We start from the raw sequence: 17,923 nt of genomic DNA on the forward strand, positions 1-17,923 counted from the left end.
AGTGTAGCCAGTGACCTATATACACTCGTGTGCAATAACTACATGAGGTTACAAATGTATTCAAAATGTAAAGTATATTAAATCGTTCAGTTATTACCCTGATGCCAAAAAGTTATTTCAGTAGCAAAGTAAATGATGCACACTAAAATCAATAACTCAAACATGTATTTATTTCATAATAATCATAACAATGATCACAATTCACCACGCTGGTCAGTGTGGTTTGGTAGATATGAGATACCCAAGACTGGTTCGGATATCACTGGCCACCGATGTCAGCCTGGGCCAGAGATCAAGCTCGGTGATTAGCTTCAATGCGCAGTTCTCGAACCACAATGTGTATTCTCACAAACAGATTGCATAACATGTACAACTATGAGCGTACAAAATAATGTTTATAATAATTACTGGCAACTCTGCTGCCTCATTACGACTAAAGCCATGGCAACGTTCCCAATCTCTGTCCTTGACTTTAACACGTGGTAGGCGTTCGCGAACAATATCATCCATAAAACAAGTTTTTTTTTTGGAAGCTCCTTTGCCAGTAGCAAAATATGATAATTGTTATAAATCAATACCAGATAAGACAAAAACGATGATCTGGGAGTGATCTAGCTATTTGTTAAAAACTCCCTTGTCTATTAGGTATCCTCATGCCAAATACACGGGGACATCAAGGTTTGGCTTGTAGTTGTTAATCTACCGGTCCTGCAACAAAAATAAAATGAGACACTGAAAAGCACACCTACATAATATATGCCTGCTGGACAAATATAGCAAGCAGTTTTGCAACTGGCTGAATTAACAACCAGTAACATTATAGATGCATGCTCTATAAATAAGACAACACATAAACTCACAAATTCAATAAATATCTCACAGTATATCTTTCATATGAATACATTTATATAGCTACACTGTGCATTGGTACATAAAAAATGCATCACAAGTATATATACACATGTATGAAATATATGAAGTACATACACATGTACATATACTCATAATGTGTCTATATATTTACGCTTTCACAAATAAGCTGATGAGTTCCATGATTGGCCTTACATGTTGGTGGGCAGCTGCTTTTAGCAAACGTACAGAACTCCTCTTATCCACGGATGCTATTAATCCACAAGAGCTGTAGGGTCTGACAAAACCCCCTCTTCTCTGCCGCTCTATTTTTCCTATTGTATGCAATTTTCTGAGGGGTTTCCAATCTTTGTCTGTGGGTCGGTTTCCTATTATCTAAAAAAAAATTCACAAATAATAGGAGTCGCGCGGAAAATTCATCCTATTTTTTGTGATTGTTGTCCTTGACTTGTTTCCCGTGGTTGAGTGACGTAAAATTGCAGATTACCCCACGGATATTAGGATGTATAACATTGGTCCCTCCACATCATCACGGACCAGATTCATGCTCCTCTATAGCATTGTAAACCCAGTGCTATTGTTGACACATTGATTGACAAATACTTTCTTTAGAACTACTTTTTGTGTTTAGTTTATTTTCCTACCCCCACACCTCCGATTAGCACGGTTAGCTACGTACAGTGCAAAATAAGTTTAACATACGTACATCGCCTTGAGGCATTTTGACATTTTATGAATTCTAGGTCAGTTAGGAGAGGCACAGACCAAGTTGAGATACCGATTGGCAACAGGTTGCATGGCCATTAATTGAAACCACGTCACCGGGAGCAAATGGCGAATCATTGTAGTGATTTTGAAAATGGCGATGATGATAGGCAGGATAGAAACATGGACAGGACCTGTTGCAGCAAAGGAGATGGGAGGCCAGTGGCAGAGTGGCAGCCAAAGGGGTTGACACGCCTGTATACCTGTCAACTCAAACGGTTTACCCGTATTCTCGTACAGGGAAATTGAGTTTTCAAGTCCATACGGCGGACAGCCGTTTGAATATTGGCAACACATTTTTGTTTGGTGTATTTGTTTGTGTTTCTCCCTTGCGATGTGACTTTCTATGCTGAACTTTGAGGTTTATAAGGACACGGGGTGAGCAATAAGGTCTTAATTGGTCTGTAATAAGGTAGGGCACTGATAAGGGGTTGACAGGTATGCACCTGAGAAGACGTCCACTGGAGAGAGATGAAAGCGGATAGATGGACTGTCGTGAGGGAGGGCGATGGCCTGGGGAGCCCTTAATCCTGTAGTGGATACAATCATGGCTGGTGAATACAAATGACGATGACTTGACGACTACAACAACGACGATGGCAATGAAGTGGCCAATTAACGTGACAAGTAAGTGCACAACGACGATACAATCTGAACAGTCGACAGAAAAATGTTGAGAGATCCACAAGAAAGAACGGTGACCCCCCTCCTGAAAATGACCCAAAAAGTTTGTCTCTCCCCCGCTCCCCCCCTCGTATAAAGGAGCTGTCGGTGATGGAGGACGGCGACTGGGCCTTGGCTCGCGGCGGCCGCGAGGAGCTGCTGCGGCTGCGCGAGCTGGAGGAGGCGCGCACGCGGGCGCTGCAGCTGGAGAAGACCATGCGCTGGTGGTCAGACTGCACGGCGAGCTGGCGCGAGAAGTGGGCCAAGGTGCGCGCCGAGCGCAACCGCGCGCGTGAGGAGGCGCGCGCCCTGCGCGAGCGGCTCGAGGGGGCAACGGCCGAGCTGGCGGAGGCGCGGCGCGAGAGGCGCGGGATGAGCGCCGACAACGCCCGGATCGTCCGCGAGGCCGGCGCGCCGCGAGCCGAGACGGAACGACGGGGCGAGGAGGGGGACGAGGGGGACGACGCGCGTGACGGGAAAGATGTCGACGATGAGGATGACGAAGAAGGGGAGCGGCAACAGGAAGATCTGAATGACGACGACGATGATGATCGTGAGGCGGGTGATGCTGAGAGAGACCCCGGAGATGTTAACAGAGCTGGCAACGAGGTGGAGAGGATGAGCAGCCCGGAGCAGGAGCCTGTTCGAGACACGGAACCAGGCAAACGCCCGGTGGCGCTACCCAGCAGCAAGGCAAGTGGCCGTCGGTCAAACTACACGCATCGTGATCGCAGGCGATGAACACGCGCGTCCTTCACCGAGCGGAAAGTGAGGCGTTTAAAGTTGTTTATCACAAGATGTACGTCAAGTCAAAGTGTTGCCCCCTTTAGTCAAATGAGCATCGGGAGGTTCTTCTCCAATGGGAGTCCTGAGACAGTGGCAGGTGCCAGTCACCAATGGGACTGTTCCCACCGACTTCTCGTTTAATCGCTCACGGATTATGGGCCGAGTTATCCTCGGCCAGAATTCTAACTTCGTCGTTGAATGTGTACGTTATCATCTCGTGTATATCACGAACACAGAAAACTCCACCATTCTCCGTCCAATTCCGAAGGCCGCGTCACTTTGGGGCCATTCTCATCCACTCCTTGGCAGCTTCAATCCACCCAACTCCCACTTTTACAGTACTTTGATCCAAACAAGGCATTTGCGATACCTCAACTACTGAATGTTATTCAATTAGTTGCTCTTCCATTACCAATATAGTTACATTTCTTAGAAAATGTCCAGTAGCCAAGTTTATCTTCTCGGTTTTTTTGCCCATCAGAGTTTCTCATCCCATCATCTTCAGCCGTCGTGATCAATCCACTGCTGAATGAAATCTCCCCGTAACCGACACAATTTCTCACAGTTCCGCCTTGTCAATACCCAATGGGCCTCCATGCACGAGCTTCTTTTTCTTTTCATCACTCCATCCTATCAGTCGATGTGCTCCAGCCGGCACAAGTTCCGTTTCTTGGCTTGCCACTCCCGTCGTCATCGTTGACTATTGGCCGTCATCCCTCCACGCAACGGCGCGATTATATTCACGTCTTCTACAAGCGTAGAGAAAAGTCACCAATTATAAGCCGAGGCAGACATCTGTTGAACAATGCCTCTATCGAAGCATGGCACCTGTGCGGGGGCTGTTTTTAGTCTTTTTTTTCTAACTGCCAATATGCCACCAGCGCCAATTAAAGAACAGCACTTTTTTTGACTTTCAACCACAACACCTGCCAATAGCCCAGTCCAGCCCAGTCCAGGGACAGCCCCTACCCAGAGCAGCGCTACGGATCCCCGTTTAGCCTACTGATGTTTGCGAGCGAGCGAGCAGCTATGAAGGCTGCCACCACACACACAAGGGGTGTTATGGGCAGAACCACGCACAGCCACAACTGTGTGACCAGGGATTGATGGTTATGCACTCCGCAAAGTAATTATTTGTCAACTTCACGGATGTTTACGATAGGTACAGAGAAAGCTTACCAATGATTGTATATATAGTTCGGAATCAAAAGGTGTGTTTTTGTTTGCAGTGCAGTGCGCCACCAACCATTGCACCACTACTTCCCACCACGCAAGCACACACCACACATACAGACACCAAATTCTAATATCAATATAGCCTACATAGACTTTGGGGAAAGTTATATTTGCGAGAACCAACGAAGGCTGGGACATGTACATGAGGAGGCTGTTTGTCCAGCACCACACCCAGCTGCCTTTTTCTCCCCAATGCTGATGTTTCAAGGTAACACCGAGTACTACTCATTTGTGGCTGAGTCAACCTCGGAGATGTCCGGGGCCAGTCCATATCTGACCCGATACTGATGTTCGCCTTGTCTGGCAAGTGAACTTAGGTCACCGAGTTTGCAGTGCGCTAATCACTTCACTACCACTCCACACAAAGTCAAAGATCCCCCCTATAGCCTTGAACAGACTGTTGGGGCAAGTTCTGTAGCACCCGTGAAGGCCGGCACGTCTCCCTAGTGGCGAGGCTTGCACACTGCACCAGATACCCATTTGAGGCTGAGTCGACCTAGAGGGGAGTCCCAGGACCGGTTCAGATAATCGTCGCCGATGTTGGCCGTGAGCGGGAATCGAACACGAGCCGCCGGCTTCGTTGCTCAGCGGCCGCGCTAACCGCTACGCCACGGCGCCCCATCATCCACAAAGCCACCAAAAAGCCACAGAGGCACCGCGCGACCATTGTCTGGGGCCACCTCGGCCAGTGACGCCGGTCCTCTTCCAAAATGCGCGCAGGACACGATGCTCGTCGAGGAGGCTCCGGGAGGTGGTGGCGGCGGCGGCACGGGGAGCCCGGCGGAGCAGCGGGAAAAGCGGCGCGACGCGGGGAACTACCGGCGTCGCGCCGGGCCGGCGGGGCGCTGCCAGGAGGCGGCGGTGGCCTCGGCCGTGGAGGAGGAGCTGGCCAGGGCCACGGTGCTGCGGCTGCGCCTCGACGAGTCCCTGAAGACGCTGCTCAAGGAGCGCGAGTGAGTGTCGGGGACAAAAACAATCCCCAAACGCAAGGGCGAATGCATTAGTGCTGTGTTCATGTAACCCATCACCCCCCTCCCCTCTATTTACCACTAAGATGGAAAGCATTGAGGCATGAGCTCTGTCTGCCTGCCTGTCCACGTGTCTGTCTGTCTGTAACATGGGGGTCACTTTTGTAGAGATGTACTGTAAAGTACATTTTTAGCAGAGAGTCATGTGGCAAATAGGGACTCAGCCTCCATAACATTATACAAATTCATCAACGGGTTACCATCCACAGCTGTAAGGTCACAATTATGTGTCATAATTAGTCAGTGTTTTTTACGTATATAATTAACTCATATGCCGAACGGAGGATCCATGTCGTACCACGAGATGTCGCCATATTTAATGTACAGAGTGGTCCAGATATCTCGTGACCCCAGATCAATTGACCCTCAAACATGGTTTTTCCCCTTTGCATATTCATTTATGTTTTAAATCAACTTCACTTGAAAAATGTTACGTTTCCAGATAATTAAATGGATGTTACAAGACATCGGGACCACCGTGTACGGTGGTGATACTCTTGACATGACTCGTGACCGTGCAGCAACGTGTGAAATCCCTTTGAGACTCAAGGTGTATTTTCAGGGGAGATATAGGTTGAGAAACAAGAACAGAAAAAAATACTTTAAAAAATTTAAACACCAAACCCATCATAACGTACCAGGGATAAACAAAATACATGTGGAATGAAAAGTGAAGAAGCATAAATACAAATTTCTTCATACAGATTTTGGCAGGAGTAAGATCTAAAAATACTGCCTAACAATGAGAAACTCTACAATATGAAGCCATTCAAAGCATATTTCAGAAACAATTACGTTAATACTTTCCGAGTAAGACATCTAATTGCTTATCGAGAATAAACTGGCATGGTATAGATTATAAACTGCGACATACATGCTCCAATATATTTTCCATCCTTGAGAAACATCAGACGTGAAGATGAGTTCCCAAATTAAGTATTGATTTTTGGAACGTGGCATTTAAGACAAATTTGAAGGTACGTCTCTGTTGGCCAAGCAACCACTGCTGTATGTTGTGGTGACACGGGGCCTCTGAGCCAGACACTAAGCAATGTGGGGGGTGGGCTGATCACCCAGAGGACGCAGCCGTCGACGCGTGTGACATCCGCTACAGCACCGCCACGTTCATTTACGTGTCGGCACAGCAGGCTGGGACACTGCAGTTTATGTCATGCTTCGCTCGCCGGGCAATGCAGAGGTCGCAGGTTGATCTCCCGGCGCGGCGGTTGAAACACTGGGCAAGTTGATTACATTTCCTACCCCCCCATGTCCACCCGACAGTAATAAATGGGTAAAGGGTGATGACTCTAACCTCTTTGGAGATCTTCTTGGTTCTTTCCATAAAGTCACGTAGAAGGGAAGTAATAACCTGAGGACGGCTGCTTGCGTTGTGGCCGAAACGTCGTGAGAATTATTTTATTATGTTTTATTTTTATTATTTTATTACTTTCCTTCTACGTGACTTTACCGAAATAACCAAGAAGATGAATCCCTGCAGTCACGAAAGAAGCTTTAAATCGAAACTCTTTGGAGATGTTTTGGCCAGCGTGTAGGAGTGCTCCAGAGCTCCTTCAAACGGAGGCCCTTCCACCACCAGTGGTGAGAGCATTTACAGGGCTCCGCCTTTACCCGTGGCCTTGCGGGCGCATTCAGTTTGTCTCATTTATCCCTGCAGTCAGGTTTCCTGCCTTCTGCAAGCGTGCCAAAATGAATGTAATACTCCAAATATTCCAAGTGTTATCTGCCTGTAAAGCACCTTTTTGAGACTCACGGAAGCTTTCCTTAGATAATCGTAATCTAAAATAGTCTTAAAGACACCGTGATATAAAAACGCTTTCCATCTGCAGCAATCGTACACTTGAGAACGCTGCCGATGGCTTCGTGCGAGAGACGTTTAATGCGCAACCAATAAGAGGGTTGGTCTCTCCTCTGTGCCGCCTTGCAGAGACAAGTCTGAGCTCACGAAGACGATAGAAAAGTTGGAGGCCGAGGTGTTGCAGTGGAGGCTCAAAAACGAGGAGCTCAACAAGTCCAAGCAAGAGGCTCTCAAGCAGGTAAGGTCCAGATGTCCAACCTGGTTGTAAACGAACACGTCGGCTTTCGCGACCAATATCATCCATAATACAGGTTTTTTTGGGGGTTAGATCACGTAAATTTATAATTTTGGGTTATATCGCGTAAATATATAAACGTGCCGTTAAACCCGCCACCACCCGACACAGCCAATTGGTAAGGGTTGTCACGTAAACAGAACATGCCAATTCCGTATTAGTACAGCACACCGGTGTGTGGGAGAGCCAAGCCACAATTGTAAATGTTGTAAATGTTGTGGCTTGGCTCTCCAACACACCTGTACTAGTGACGAATTGGCACGTCCTGTTTACGTGACAAACCTTACTAGTTGGCTGTGTCGGGTGGTGGTGGGTTTAACGACACATCGATATATTTACGGAATCTAACCCAAAACAAACCTCTTGTGGTTGGTTGCAAATGTTGCTTTGAATCGTTATGCCTCGCACCCACTTTGGTTCAATTGAGCATCACAACATTCGTATCACGGTGGGTCAGCAAATGTCTCCACTGTTGGCAGATTGTGCCGTGCAGGTATTACTCATGCGCAGTGGTCAAAGTCATACTGTTACTTCTCAGAGCACCATGCCAAGGTTTCTCTTCCCCACTGGCGGAGCCAGTAGGGGGGGGTGGAGTGGCACGTGCCCTCCCAATGACCCGATCGAAATCCTTAATTGCGATCGGATCATTGGGGTTTATTAGTAATAAATCGGCATGTTGCGACCCCCACTGTCACTGTGTAGCATATTATCATGTGCCAGGGACTCTATGAGACGATAGGACAATAGTCTGAGTCCATAATTGGCAATAAGTAACGGCAAAGCAGTTATAAGTGACTCAGAATTGTGCGCAGTTGCGTACACAGTCCACGACTTCCCTGAAGGCATCAACACCTTCAGCGAGCGCGATGCCGATCACACAACGCGGTTCGAATTCGACCCTCGATCGATGGCTGCGCCATCGCCACACACGCGTCGAATAAAAAGCAAGGGGCAAGTCCTTACTTACTAACAACTCCTATCATTTTTTATTGCTGGAGGGGTTGCCCCCCCTACCTGAAAATCCTGGCTCCACCATTGCTGTTCCCACACCACGATGCTTCCGCAGAGGGTAAACGTCATTTACCATGGACTGCCGGACGAATAGGTTTCATGCGGGGATTTTTGACCACTGCCTGTGCGGTAATGATGCTACGCAACGCTCCAATGTGTATCTGTCCAAAGTGCGGAAAACACTGTCCAGCCAGGGTTAGTCTCATGAGCTGCGTTCAAACCCATTAAGCTTACGTTTACATTGTTATGGACTCGCCCAGTGGTCATCATCGTTTTGATGAGACAGCAATTGATCATGTGACAACCTCATGCCATCGATCGATCACGTGACAACCTCGTGCCACCTCCTTCAACCTGATCTCACCGACTGGAGGGGTTCGTCGCAAGAGAGCAATCGCCTTCACCGTAATATGTACATAGAGAAAAAAAAACACGCATTTTTCTAAAATGTAATTCAAGGTAACCAGTTGTAACTTTGTTGACCCAGAAAAGGTTTTATGCACAATTCATTCCACGTGTACTTTATGGGGTAAGGTGCTTAATTTTTAATTATAAACAAAACAAAATCAAATCACCAGTTTCATGAAAAACTCCTAGTCTGTGTTTTGTTGCTCCTCTGTCCTTGTTTTATTACCAGTCATAAATTCAGACGCACAAATAAAATGGACCAATTGCCATTTACCATACCGTCATAATTTAAACACTAATACGGCCCGCATTATAAATGCATGCGGTTATCTGCATTGTTTGCACGCCTTGAATTTTAAACCTTCGATTGTCCCCTCGTTCAACTGTATACCGCGTGCGTATATCATACATTCTAAACACCCGCCTGCCAATGTATAACATTAACGGTGGCTTGAAAAGCCATCATGAGCACTTAAACTTGTGAGTCAGTACGACTGTTTAGGTTTTACAGGTTGTGTCATATAGCTCTCTGGCGTGCATCTGGGTTGCATCGCGTGGAGTTGTTGGGCACGATGTCTGACGTTTTGCTCCATGTGCTGAATAAGCTCTCGGCACGTGATTTCAGTTCGTGAAGGAGCTGCCAGTGCATAGAGCGAAACGTCGTCGGACATCCTGCCGAACAACCTGGTGGTAGTCCGAAAACACATTGGGCAGCTTGTAAGTCAGGAATTTATTAATCCCCGCCAATATTCATTAAAATAATAATTTGCCTTGTTTTCTTGTTCAGTTTGTTAACCTAAATATCGCAGCACATACATTTGTGTGAATTGTAAATAACCAATTTCACACGTAGTAGGCTTTCGCGACCAAGCATAGATAAATATTTTTTTGGTCAGATCGCGTCAATAAAATGTGTGTCGTACACCGTCCTCCATCCGACACAGCCAACTGATGAAGCTGTCATGTGAACCAACGTGCCAATCTATTACTGCTTCAGTATATCGGTGTGATAAAGAGCATCATCAGGCAGTCGCAAGCATTGTAGCAACTGCCTGATGATGCCGGTTGCAACCACCAATGAAACGTCGTAGCCAATTGTCAAATGTGTGTGGATTGCTCTGAAGCACACCGGCGGTGCTGAAGCAGAAATAAATGGGCACGTTTGTTCACGTGACCGGTTTATTCATAAATAGCTGTGTCTGGTAGAGGGTGTACAACACACATTTTACTCGAGCAATCCAGCCACACTCCATCCCTCCCCCTCCCAGAAGATGGCGGCGCGTACACATGCAGCGGCTCCTCTCTCTCCCATCAGATCGGTGTTTTTATGTTTTTTGTGTTATCCATCTACGTGCATTTGTTCGTCATCATCACGTCGATTAAACGTAAGGCGCACATACTCTCGCGAATTTCTGCTCGCCATCGGCAGAACCACACTCATGGATATAAACCCAGCAGACGCGGAAGAGCTACGCGACTGCGGTCTGCTCCAGAGGCCTGCTCTACCACCGACCCCCACTACTGCAACCAGCCTACAGTGGAAGCGCCACAGGCGGTGTATGAGGAAGCAGAAGAGGGGAAAGCGCGGAGGTATCGAGGCTAGGCGAGCGGCTAGCCCTCACCGGCCGGCTATCCCTACCATCACACTGGCCAACGTACGCTCGCTGGAAAACAAACTGGACTATATCCACCTTCTTCGTACAACTTCCAGGACTGTGAGTGAGTGCTGTGTCCTTGTGTTTGTGGAAACATGGCTTAACGATAACGTCCCGGACCATGCCATTCAGCTAGCCGGGCTAACATGTTACCGGGCGGACAGAGCGCTCGTCGAGGGGGGGAAGACTCGCGGCGGGGGACTCTGTGTTTACATCACCGATGCCTGGTGCCGCGACGCTGTTGTGGTCTGCCAACACTGCTCATCATTGGTGGAGTTTATGGTAATTAAATGCCGGCCATTCTACCTGCCGAGGGAATTTAGTGCCATATTGCTGGTGGCACTATACATCCCCCCTGGCTCCGAAAACAACAGGAACGAGGCACTGTATGAACTCCATCAGCACATCGGTGACCAGCAGACAGCCCACCCAGATGCCTTCCTCATTCTGGCTGGGGATTTCAACCATGCCAACCCCAAGAGCGTGTTTCCACAACTCCAGGGACACATCAACTTTCCCACACGAGGAAACAATATCCTGGACAATGTCTACACTACACACAAAGGTGCCTATAAAGCCCGTCCCCTCCCCCACCTTGGGGCCTCAGATCAGATTGGCCAAGAGGCAGTACTCCAGGAGGATCGCCGACCGCTTCAATGACAGCAGAGACACCCGTAACCTGTGGCGAGGGATGCAGACCATCACGGACTATAAACCCTCTCCGCAGACCTGTGACAGCTCCACCTCTCTGCTGAACCAGCTGAAGGATTTCTTCGCTCGCTTTGAGGCAGACAACAGCACCCCAGCACAGAAGACTCCACCACCTCCCGGCGACCAGGTGCTGACGCTATCCCCAGATAGCGTGAGGAGATCCCTCAGAAGGACGAACTCAAGGAAAGCCCAGGGCCCTGACAACATTCCGGGTCGTGTCCTGAGAGACTGTGCGGAGGAGCTCACAGATGTCTTCATCGACATCTTTAACACCTCGCTGAGACAGGCTGTTGTACCTACGTGCCTCAAAGCTACCACCATCATCCCGGTCCCGAAGAAGTCATCACCCTCCTGCAACAATGACTACCGCCCGGTCGCACTCACTCCAATCCTTATGAAGTGCTTCGAGCGGCTAGTCCTACAACACATCAAGTCTGTCCTTCCCCCCGCCCTGGACCCTTTCCAGTTTGCGTATCGGTCTAACCGCTCGACCGATGACGCCATCTCCGCTACCCTCCACTCAGCTCTCACCCATCTGGAGACTAAAGACTCCTACGTCAGAATGCTGTTCATCGACTTTAGCTCAGCATTCATCACAATCATCCCCCAGCAGCTCATCCACAAACTAGACCACCTGGGGCTCAACACCTCCCTGTGCAACTGGCTGTTGGACTTCCTGACAGGGAGACCACAGGCAGTTCGAGTTGGCAGCAACACCTCCAGCACCATCACACTGAACACAGGGGTCCCCCAAGGATGTGTGCTGAGCCCCCTCCTCTTCACTTTGCTGACCCACGACTGCACACCATCATTCAGCTCCAACCTCTTCATTAAGTTTGCGGATGACACAACTGTGGTGGGTGCCATCAAAAACGGGGATGAGACAAACTACAGGAGTGAGGTGAGCAGGCTGGCCACGTGGTGCAAGGACAACAATCTCCACCTGAATGTTGAGAAGACGAAGGAGATTGTTGTGGACTTCAGGAGAGTGCACACCCAGCATACTCCGCTAACCATCAACGGTGCTGCAGTGGAGAGGGTGAGATGCACCAAGTTTCTGGGTGTGCACATCTCTGAAGACCTGTCGTGGAGTCACAACACTGCATCACTGGCCAAAAAAGCCCAACAGCGCCTGTACTTTCTCCGCAAACTGAGAAGAGCAGGAGCCCCGCCCCCCATCATGCACACCTTCTACAGAGGCACCGTTGAGAGCATCTTGACGAGCTGCATCACCGTGTGGTACGGCACCTGCACCGTGTCCTGCCGCAAGACTCTGCAGCGCATAGTGAGAGCAGCTGAGAGGATCATTGGTGTCTCTCTCCCCCCTCTTCTGGACATTTATAACACCCGCATCACCAGCAAAGCAATCAAGATTGCAGGTGGTCCCACCCACCCATCTCACAGCCTATTCAGCCTGCTGCCGTCAGGGAGGAGATTGCGGAGTCTTCGGGCCAAGACCAGCAGGCTCAAAGACAGTTTATTTCACCAGGCTGTCAGGAGACTCAACTCCCTCCCTGCTCTACCATCACTCCCCCCCTCTGCCCACCCTCCCCCCTTTGCCCCCTGACCCCAACCCCCACACACACATTCACTCGTACATCCTGATCTCTGGACTGCACATTGCACTACATCGCACTACCACACCGGTTTAAATATCTTATTTCTTTAAATACTTTATTTAAATAATATTTTACATTTTATAATTCTTGACTGTTGTTTATTTTAAGTCTATTACATTTTTGATTATTTATCTTGTGTTGATCGCCGATTGTTTATTGTTTATTTATGTCTGTTAATTGTGATTCATTTTTTAATTGCTTGGTTGCACCGTGGGACCAAGAGAGAGGACTGTAATTTCATCTGTGTTGTATGTTATGCATGTAACACACTTGACAATAAAGTGACTTTTGACTTTGACTTTGACCCAAAATCCGATTATGGTTTGTAAATAATCTATTGTTAGCTGCACGAGTCCATGAATGTATATTGTCAGTCTCAAAATCCAAAGTTTAATTGATTCATAGCGATATGCCTAATGTATATTAACAGGTGTAGAAATGTATTAAGGTATTCAAAAGTTCCCCGAAACAAAATCTGTTGTAAATATTTTAAAATGTCTAAATATTTCAAAATGTAAATACATGTTGAATAATAGGTAACAGCAAATGATGCAGTTAAACAAGTGTGATTCCTGGTACAAGCACTAACATCTATACCACTTAATCATAACTTCACTGATGAATTAAGTCCTCACCACACCATATTTGCCATGGGGACAAATTGACCATACTTCACCACTCTAGTTAGTGTGGGCCGCTGATGTCAACGGGCAGATTGGTTCAGATATCACTCGTAACTGATATTAACAATGACCGGGAATTGACCTCAGCTGGCCAGGTTCCTAGCACGACATCTGGTTTCAAACTAAACTCCCAAAGCAATGAGTCATGCAAATGATCACGTCTCAGTCTTTAAACTTTTTTTAATCTCCGCTGTCATAAATCACCGCTATTCCTCAATCTGAAAAGCAAATTCAGTGTGCCTCACATGAACGGCAGTTACCAACACGTGACTGCATTGCATGGCGTTTTAATGCCATACACTGGGTTTATTTTTACGATTACCGTTGTCTGGTCGGGACCGATTTACGATCTCAACGGCGTGATTCTAAAAGGTGATTATCACTGCCAGGGCTTAATTTCTGCCCTCGGAATTTTCCGCAACGCCGCCGTAGAGTAGGGATTATCGCCACAAGGCACTACCACTCAAGCACAAGGGTAAGCCTGTACATAATAACCATGTATTATTGTACCCGAAATTCCTATAATCCTGTGAACAGATTAATCAAAATATCGGGTGCAATGAGGACCAAATGAGGCGAGGTTGGACGGATGTGGCATGCCAAAATCATTCCTGGAACAGCGTTCCGGCTAACATGAAGCTCCGATCACAACGGTGCGGGAGGAGCGGTTTTGGAGCCGAGAAACCTTCAATTTTTGTTTCCCATCCCTTCTCCTGGCCCCGCCGACGCCGCTGTGTGTTCGCGTCGATCAGCTGGCACTGCTGAGAGAGGCCCACGAGGCGGAGCTGGGTAGGATGACGGAGGATCTTGAGGATCAGGTCGGCGCCCACTCCTCCATGGACAAGAAACTCTCAGATATGAGGGCTGAAGTGAGTCGTGGGATGGCACCCGAATGAATCTACATAGGAATGGTAACCTTTTACCCCATAGCTTAAACATGAGTTGCTTATAAAAAAAAATCTCAAATGAAAGATTTATTTTACCGTTTTTGTTCAGCGTCTTCAGATATCTGTCGAATTTAAATGCGAAATGAAAGCTCTTTGTTGACCTCAGAAGTAACTCTGCAGTGTCCACTTCCGTAGGCCATTCTCTGATACGAAGGGATGCTTGCTGTCTTCTTGGTTCTTTCAGTAAAGTCACGTAGAATGGAAATAATAAAATAATAAAAATAAAACATAATAAAATAATTCTCAAGTTTCGGCCACAACGCAAGAAGCCGTCCTCAGGTGAAGAACAGGTCTGTCGAGAAGACAGAGTCTGAATGCTTACTGCTTTGCGAGCGTTCCGAACCAATACTGAATCTCATGATACCGATACAACAATCTGGTAAAAAAAATTGGTTACATAAAAACGAACTTGCATCACCTCCCCCCCGCCCTCTGAACTTTAACCCTTAATCCCTAACCCCCTGACCCATAACCCTCCTGCCCCGCCGCGCCTTGTGGGGACCAAAAGCTGGAGCGGCTGCAGGCGGAGAACGCGGCCGAGTGGGGCAAACGCGAGCGCCTCGACACGGAGAAGCTGGCGCTCGAGCGCGACAACAAGAAGCTGCGCCTGCAACTGGATGACCTCGAGGAGCAGCTGTCCAAGCGCAGCAAGCAGACGGCGAGCGCCAGTGACGCTGACCTGCGCTCAGTGCAGGCCCAGCTCTACGAGAAGAACAAGGTGCGACTGACTGACCGACCGACCGATGGCCCCTTGTTAGAGAGGGCCTTGCCTGCTTACGTATGTGTGTATGTGGAACTTATACAGGTAGGAACAATGTTCCACACTGCCCACCAGGGATTTTTTGTCTGTCTGACTGTCGTGCATAAATAAATATATAATACAAGCAGCTCTTTCATTGGTGGAGACCTACTGCCGGGTAGGCCTCGGCAAGGCAAGGTAATTTACCCTTCTTACCGGGTAAAAGGGTAAAGGTAAAGGTGTCGACATGCCAAGGGGTAAGGTAAAGGATAGGGTAAAGGTAGCTCGAAAGAATTACTCGGCAGGGTAAAGGAAGCGTGAAGTATTACCCGGTAAATACGGTGCCTTGTTTATCAATAAAAGCTCCGTGGCGCAGTCCGTGGCCTCCATTTAATAAGTAATATTAAACAAAAACTTTTTTTTAAACACGCTTTTATTAAATGTACTAGTAATGGCAGAACTCCACGACTCCAGGAAGTGGCCCCGAAACTTGCCATAACGTAAGGGACCGTGGCCAATTACAGCCAACGCCGGTTGAGCGTGAACAATTAGACCCAAGCCGAAACATAACATGTAAAAATGTTTTAAAATATATATATTTTTACGATAGAATATAGTGTTGTCATCAGTATGACATAAGTATACCAAGTTTGCAGTCGATACCACATTAGAAAGTGGGTAAAAATTGAGTTACAAGATTTGAGGATACAACGACAACAACGACAACAACAACGACAACAACAAGGACAACAACAACAATGACAACAATAACAAGCGTGTAGAATTGGAATCATCGAGAGTATTCTATATGAATAAAGCGTTCTACCTAGCATTTACCCTTATAAACCTTGTTCATGTGTAGTTCCCTAATAATTACCCTGTAATCGGGTAATTTTATGGGGTAAGGGTAAAAGGTAGGGTAAAGATAGGCTCGTTGCTTTTTACCTTTTATTTTACCTGCTAAAGGGTAAAAGGTAGGGTAGAGTGATTGTATTGTGGTAAGGTAAAAGGTAGGGTAAAGGTAGACTCGTTGTTTTTAACTTTTACTTTACCTTGCCGAGGCCTACTGCCGGGTACGGAGAGGGGAGGGGCCTAAGGGAGGAGGGTCAGGGGAGGGGCCTAAGGATATGGGGGGGGGGGTCAGGGGAGGAGCCTAAGGGAGGGGGGGTCAGCGGAGGGGCCTGAGGGAGGGGGGATAAGGGGAGGGGCCTAAGCAAGGGGGAGGGGCCGATAGTTAAGGGGGCTGGCTACCTGGCTGGCTGCCTGGCTACCTCAAGTCAAGTTATCTTTTATAGAGGTAGGAACAACAGGTTCCACATTGCCCACCAGGGATTATTTGTCTGTCGTGCATATTTGTCTGTCGTACACGAATACGCTGTCCAACCAAGTTCCTACCTGCCCACTCCGAAGGAACGTGTTTCTTGGTTCTCTCCTCCCACCCAGCTTAAAATACGCTGCCAAGCTTAGCAGCGTTCATTAGGATGCTGTCTTTCCGACAGCTCTGTTCTTCACCTGAGGACGGCTGCTTGCGTTGTGGCCGAAACGTCGTGAGAATTTTATTATGTTTAATTTTTATTATTCTATTATTTCCCTTCTACGTGACTTTATTGAAAGTATTCATCCCTGCCATCACGAAAGCTTTAAATCGAAATTTATGTTGAACTTCTTTCACACCGTACGTAGCTAATCGGGGGTATGCGGTGGGAAGGACACCAACATAAAAACAAAAAGCAGTTCTAAAGAAATACATTTGCAATCTATATTTAAAAGTTCGTAGCTCCAGTGGCTTCCAAATATCGAACGCAAGAGCGCGATGCAGTGACCGTCTTTGTTTGATGGCTCGCCAAAATCCGATGCGATGATGACCGGTGTTTGCGTGATGGTGTATGCTCCTTGCTTACAACAATGATCACGCGTTAATACTATGGTCATCCTCTCTTGAAGCTGCCGTGGTGTGATGGTTAGCACCCTGGACTTGCAATGCAGCGGTCGCAAATTCGATTTCCAGGTGCAGCAGTTGAAACAATGAGTACGTTTTGATACAATTGATTGTGTTCACGCTTACGGTGACTTTCAGACCGCATTCCATTTTATTCTCCCCCCTCCTCTTTTCCGAACATAGATGGACTCGTCCATCTGACCAACTGCCAAATCGCTGTTCGTGGTGCTGACGTTAGGAAAAAAACGCCACTTTTTTCAAATTTTCTTGCTGTGGATTTCACACCTGATGATGATTGCTTGTATTGCAGTCGAAACGTCGTGATAATTTTATTGTTATATATTTGTTTTATTTTATTATTTCCCTTCAACGTGACTTTACCGAAAGAACCAAGAATGCAATGAGTACGTTTCTTTAATTCTTTGTCCAGCCAGCAGTGTAAATGGGTACGGCACAATTATTCAAATGGCAGAGCACGTGGGGTGGCATGTGCTACTCCCACCTCTTCCAAGACTACTTGCCGTCCTGAAAGAGTAGGCCAAAATACACGAGGGATCTCTCTAGAGGTCCTGTTGGCATGAGCAAGCACAATTGCAACGTTGCACTACCTTCACATTTTAAACTCAACTTTTACGTGTCTCCCACTAATATCAATATTCTTATACAATCTCTGAACACTGCTGATACTCATGAAAAGCCTCAATAACATTTCTAAAAACACTCTTCATACATTGAGGCCAACATAGGCATTG

The 17,923-nt window shown here is 47.4% G+C and overlaps 1 protein-coding gene across 3 annotated transcripts in view; it reads left to right on the forward strand.

The window, feature by feature from the left end:
- The window catches only part of LOC144936736 (coiled-coil domain-containing protein 102A-like), a 115,756-nt gene that overhangs the window by 47,545 nt on the left and 50,288 nt on the right, over positions 1 to 17,923 (forward strand). For all 3 annotated transcript variants that reach the window (XM_078863864.1, XM_078863865.1, XM_078863866.1), the window contains exons 2-6: positions 2,398 to 2,991; positions 5,041 to 5,273; positions 7,294 to 7,402; positions 14,299 to 14,415; positions 15,002 to 15,211. In XM_078863864.1, coding sequence (XP_078719990.1) covers positions 2,410 to 2,991; positions 5,041 to 5,273; positions 7,294 to 7,402; positions 14,299 to 14,415; positions 15,002 to 15,211 — 1,251 coding nt within the window. In that variant the 5' untranslated portion in view covers positions 2,398 to 2,409. The remainder of the gene's footprint in view (positions 1 to 2,397; positions 2,992 to 5,040; positions 5,274 to 7,293; positions 7,403 to 14,298; positions 14,416 to 15,001; positions 15,212 to 17,923) is intronic.

The sequence above is a fragment of the Lampetra fluviatilis genome, chromosome 17 (assembly GCF_964198595.1).
Source record: "Lampetra fluviatilis chromosome 17, kcLamFluv1.1, whole genome shotgun sequence".
In the NCBI taxonomy this organism is placed as follows: Eukaryota; Metazoa; Chordata; class Hyperoartia; order Petromyzontiformes; family Petromyzontidae; genus Lampetra; species Lampetra fluviatilis.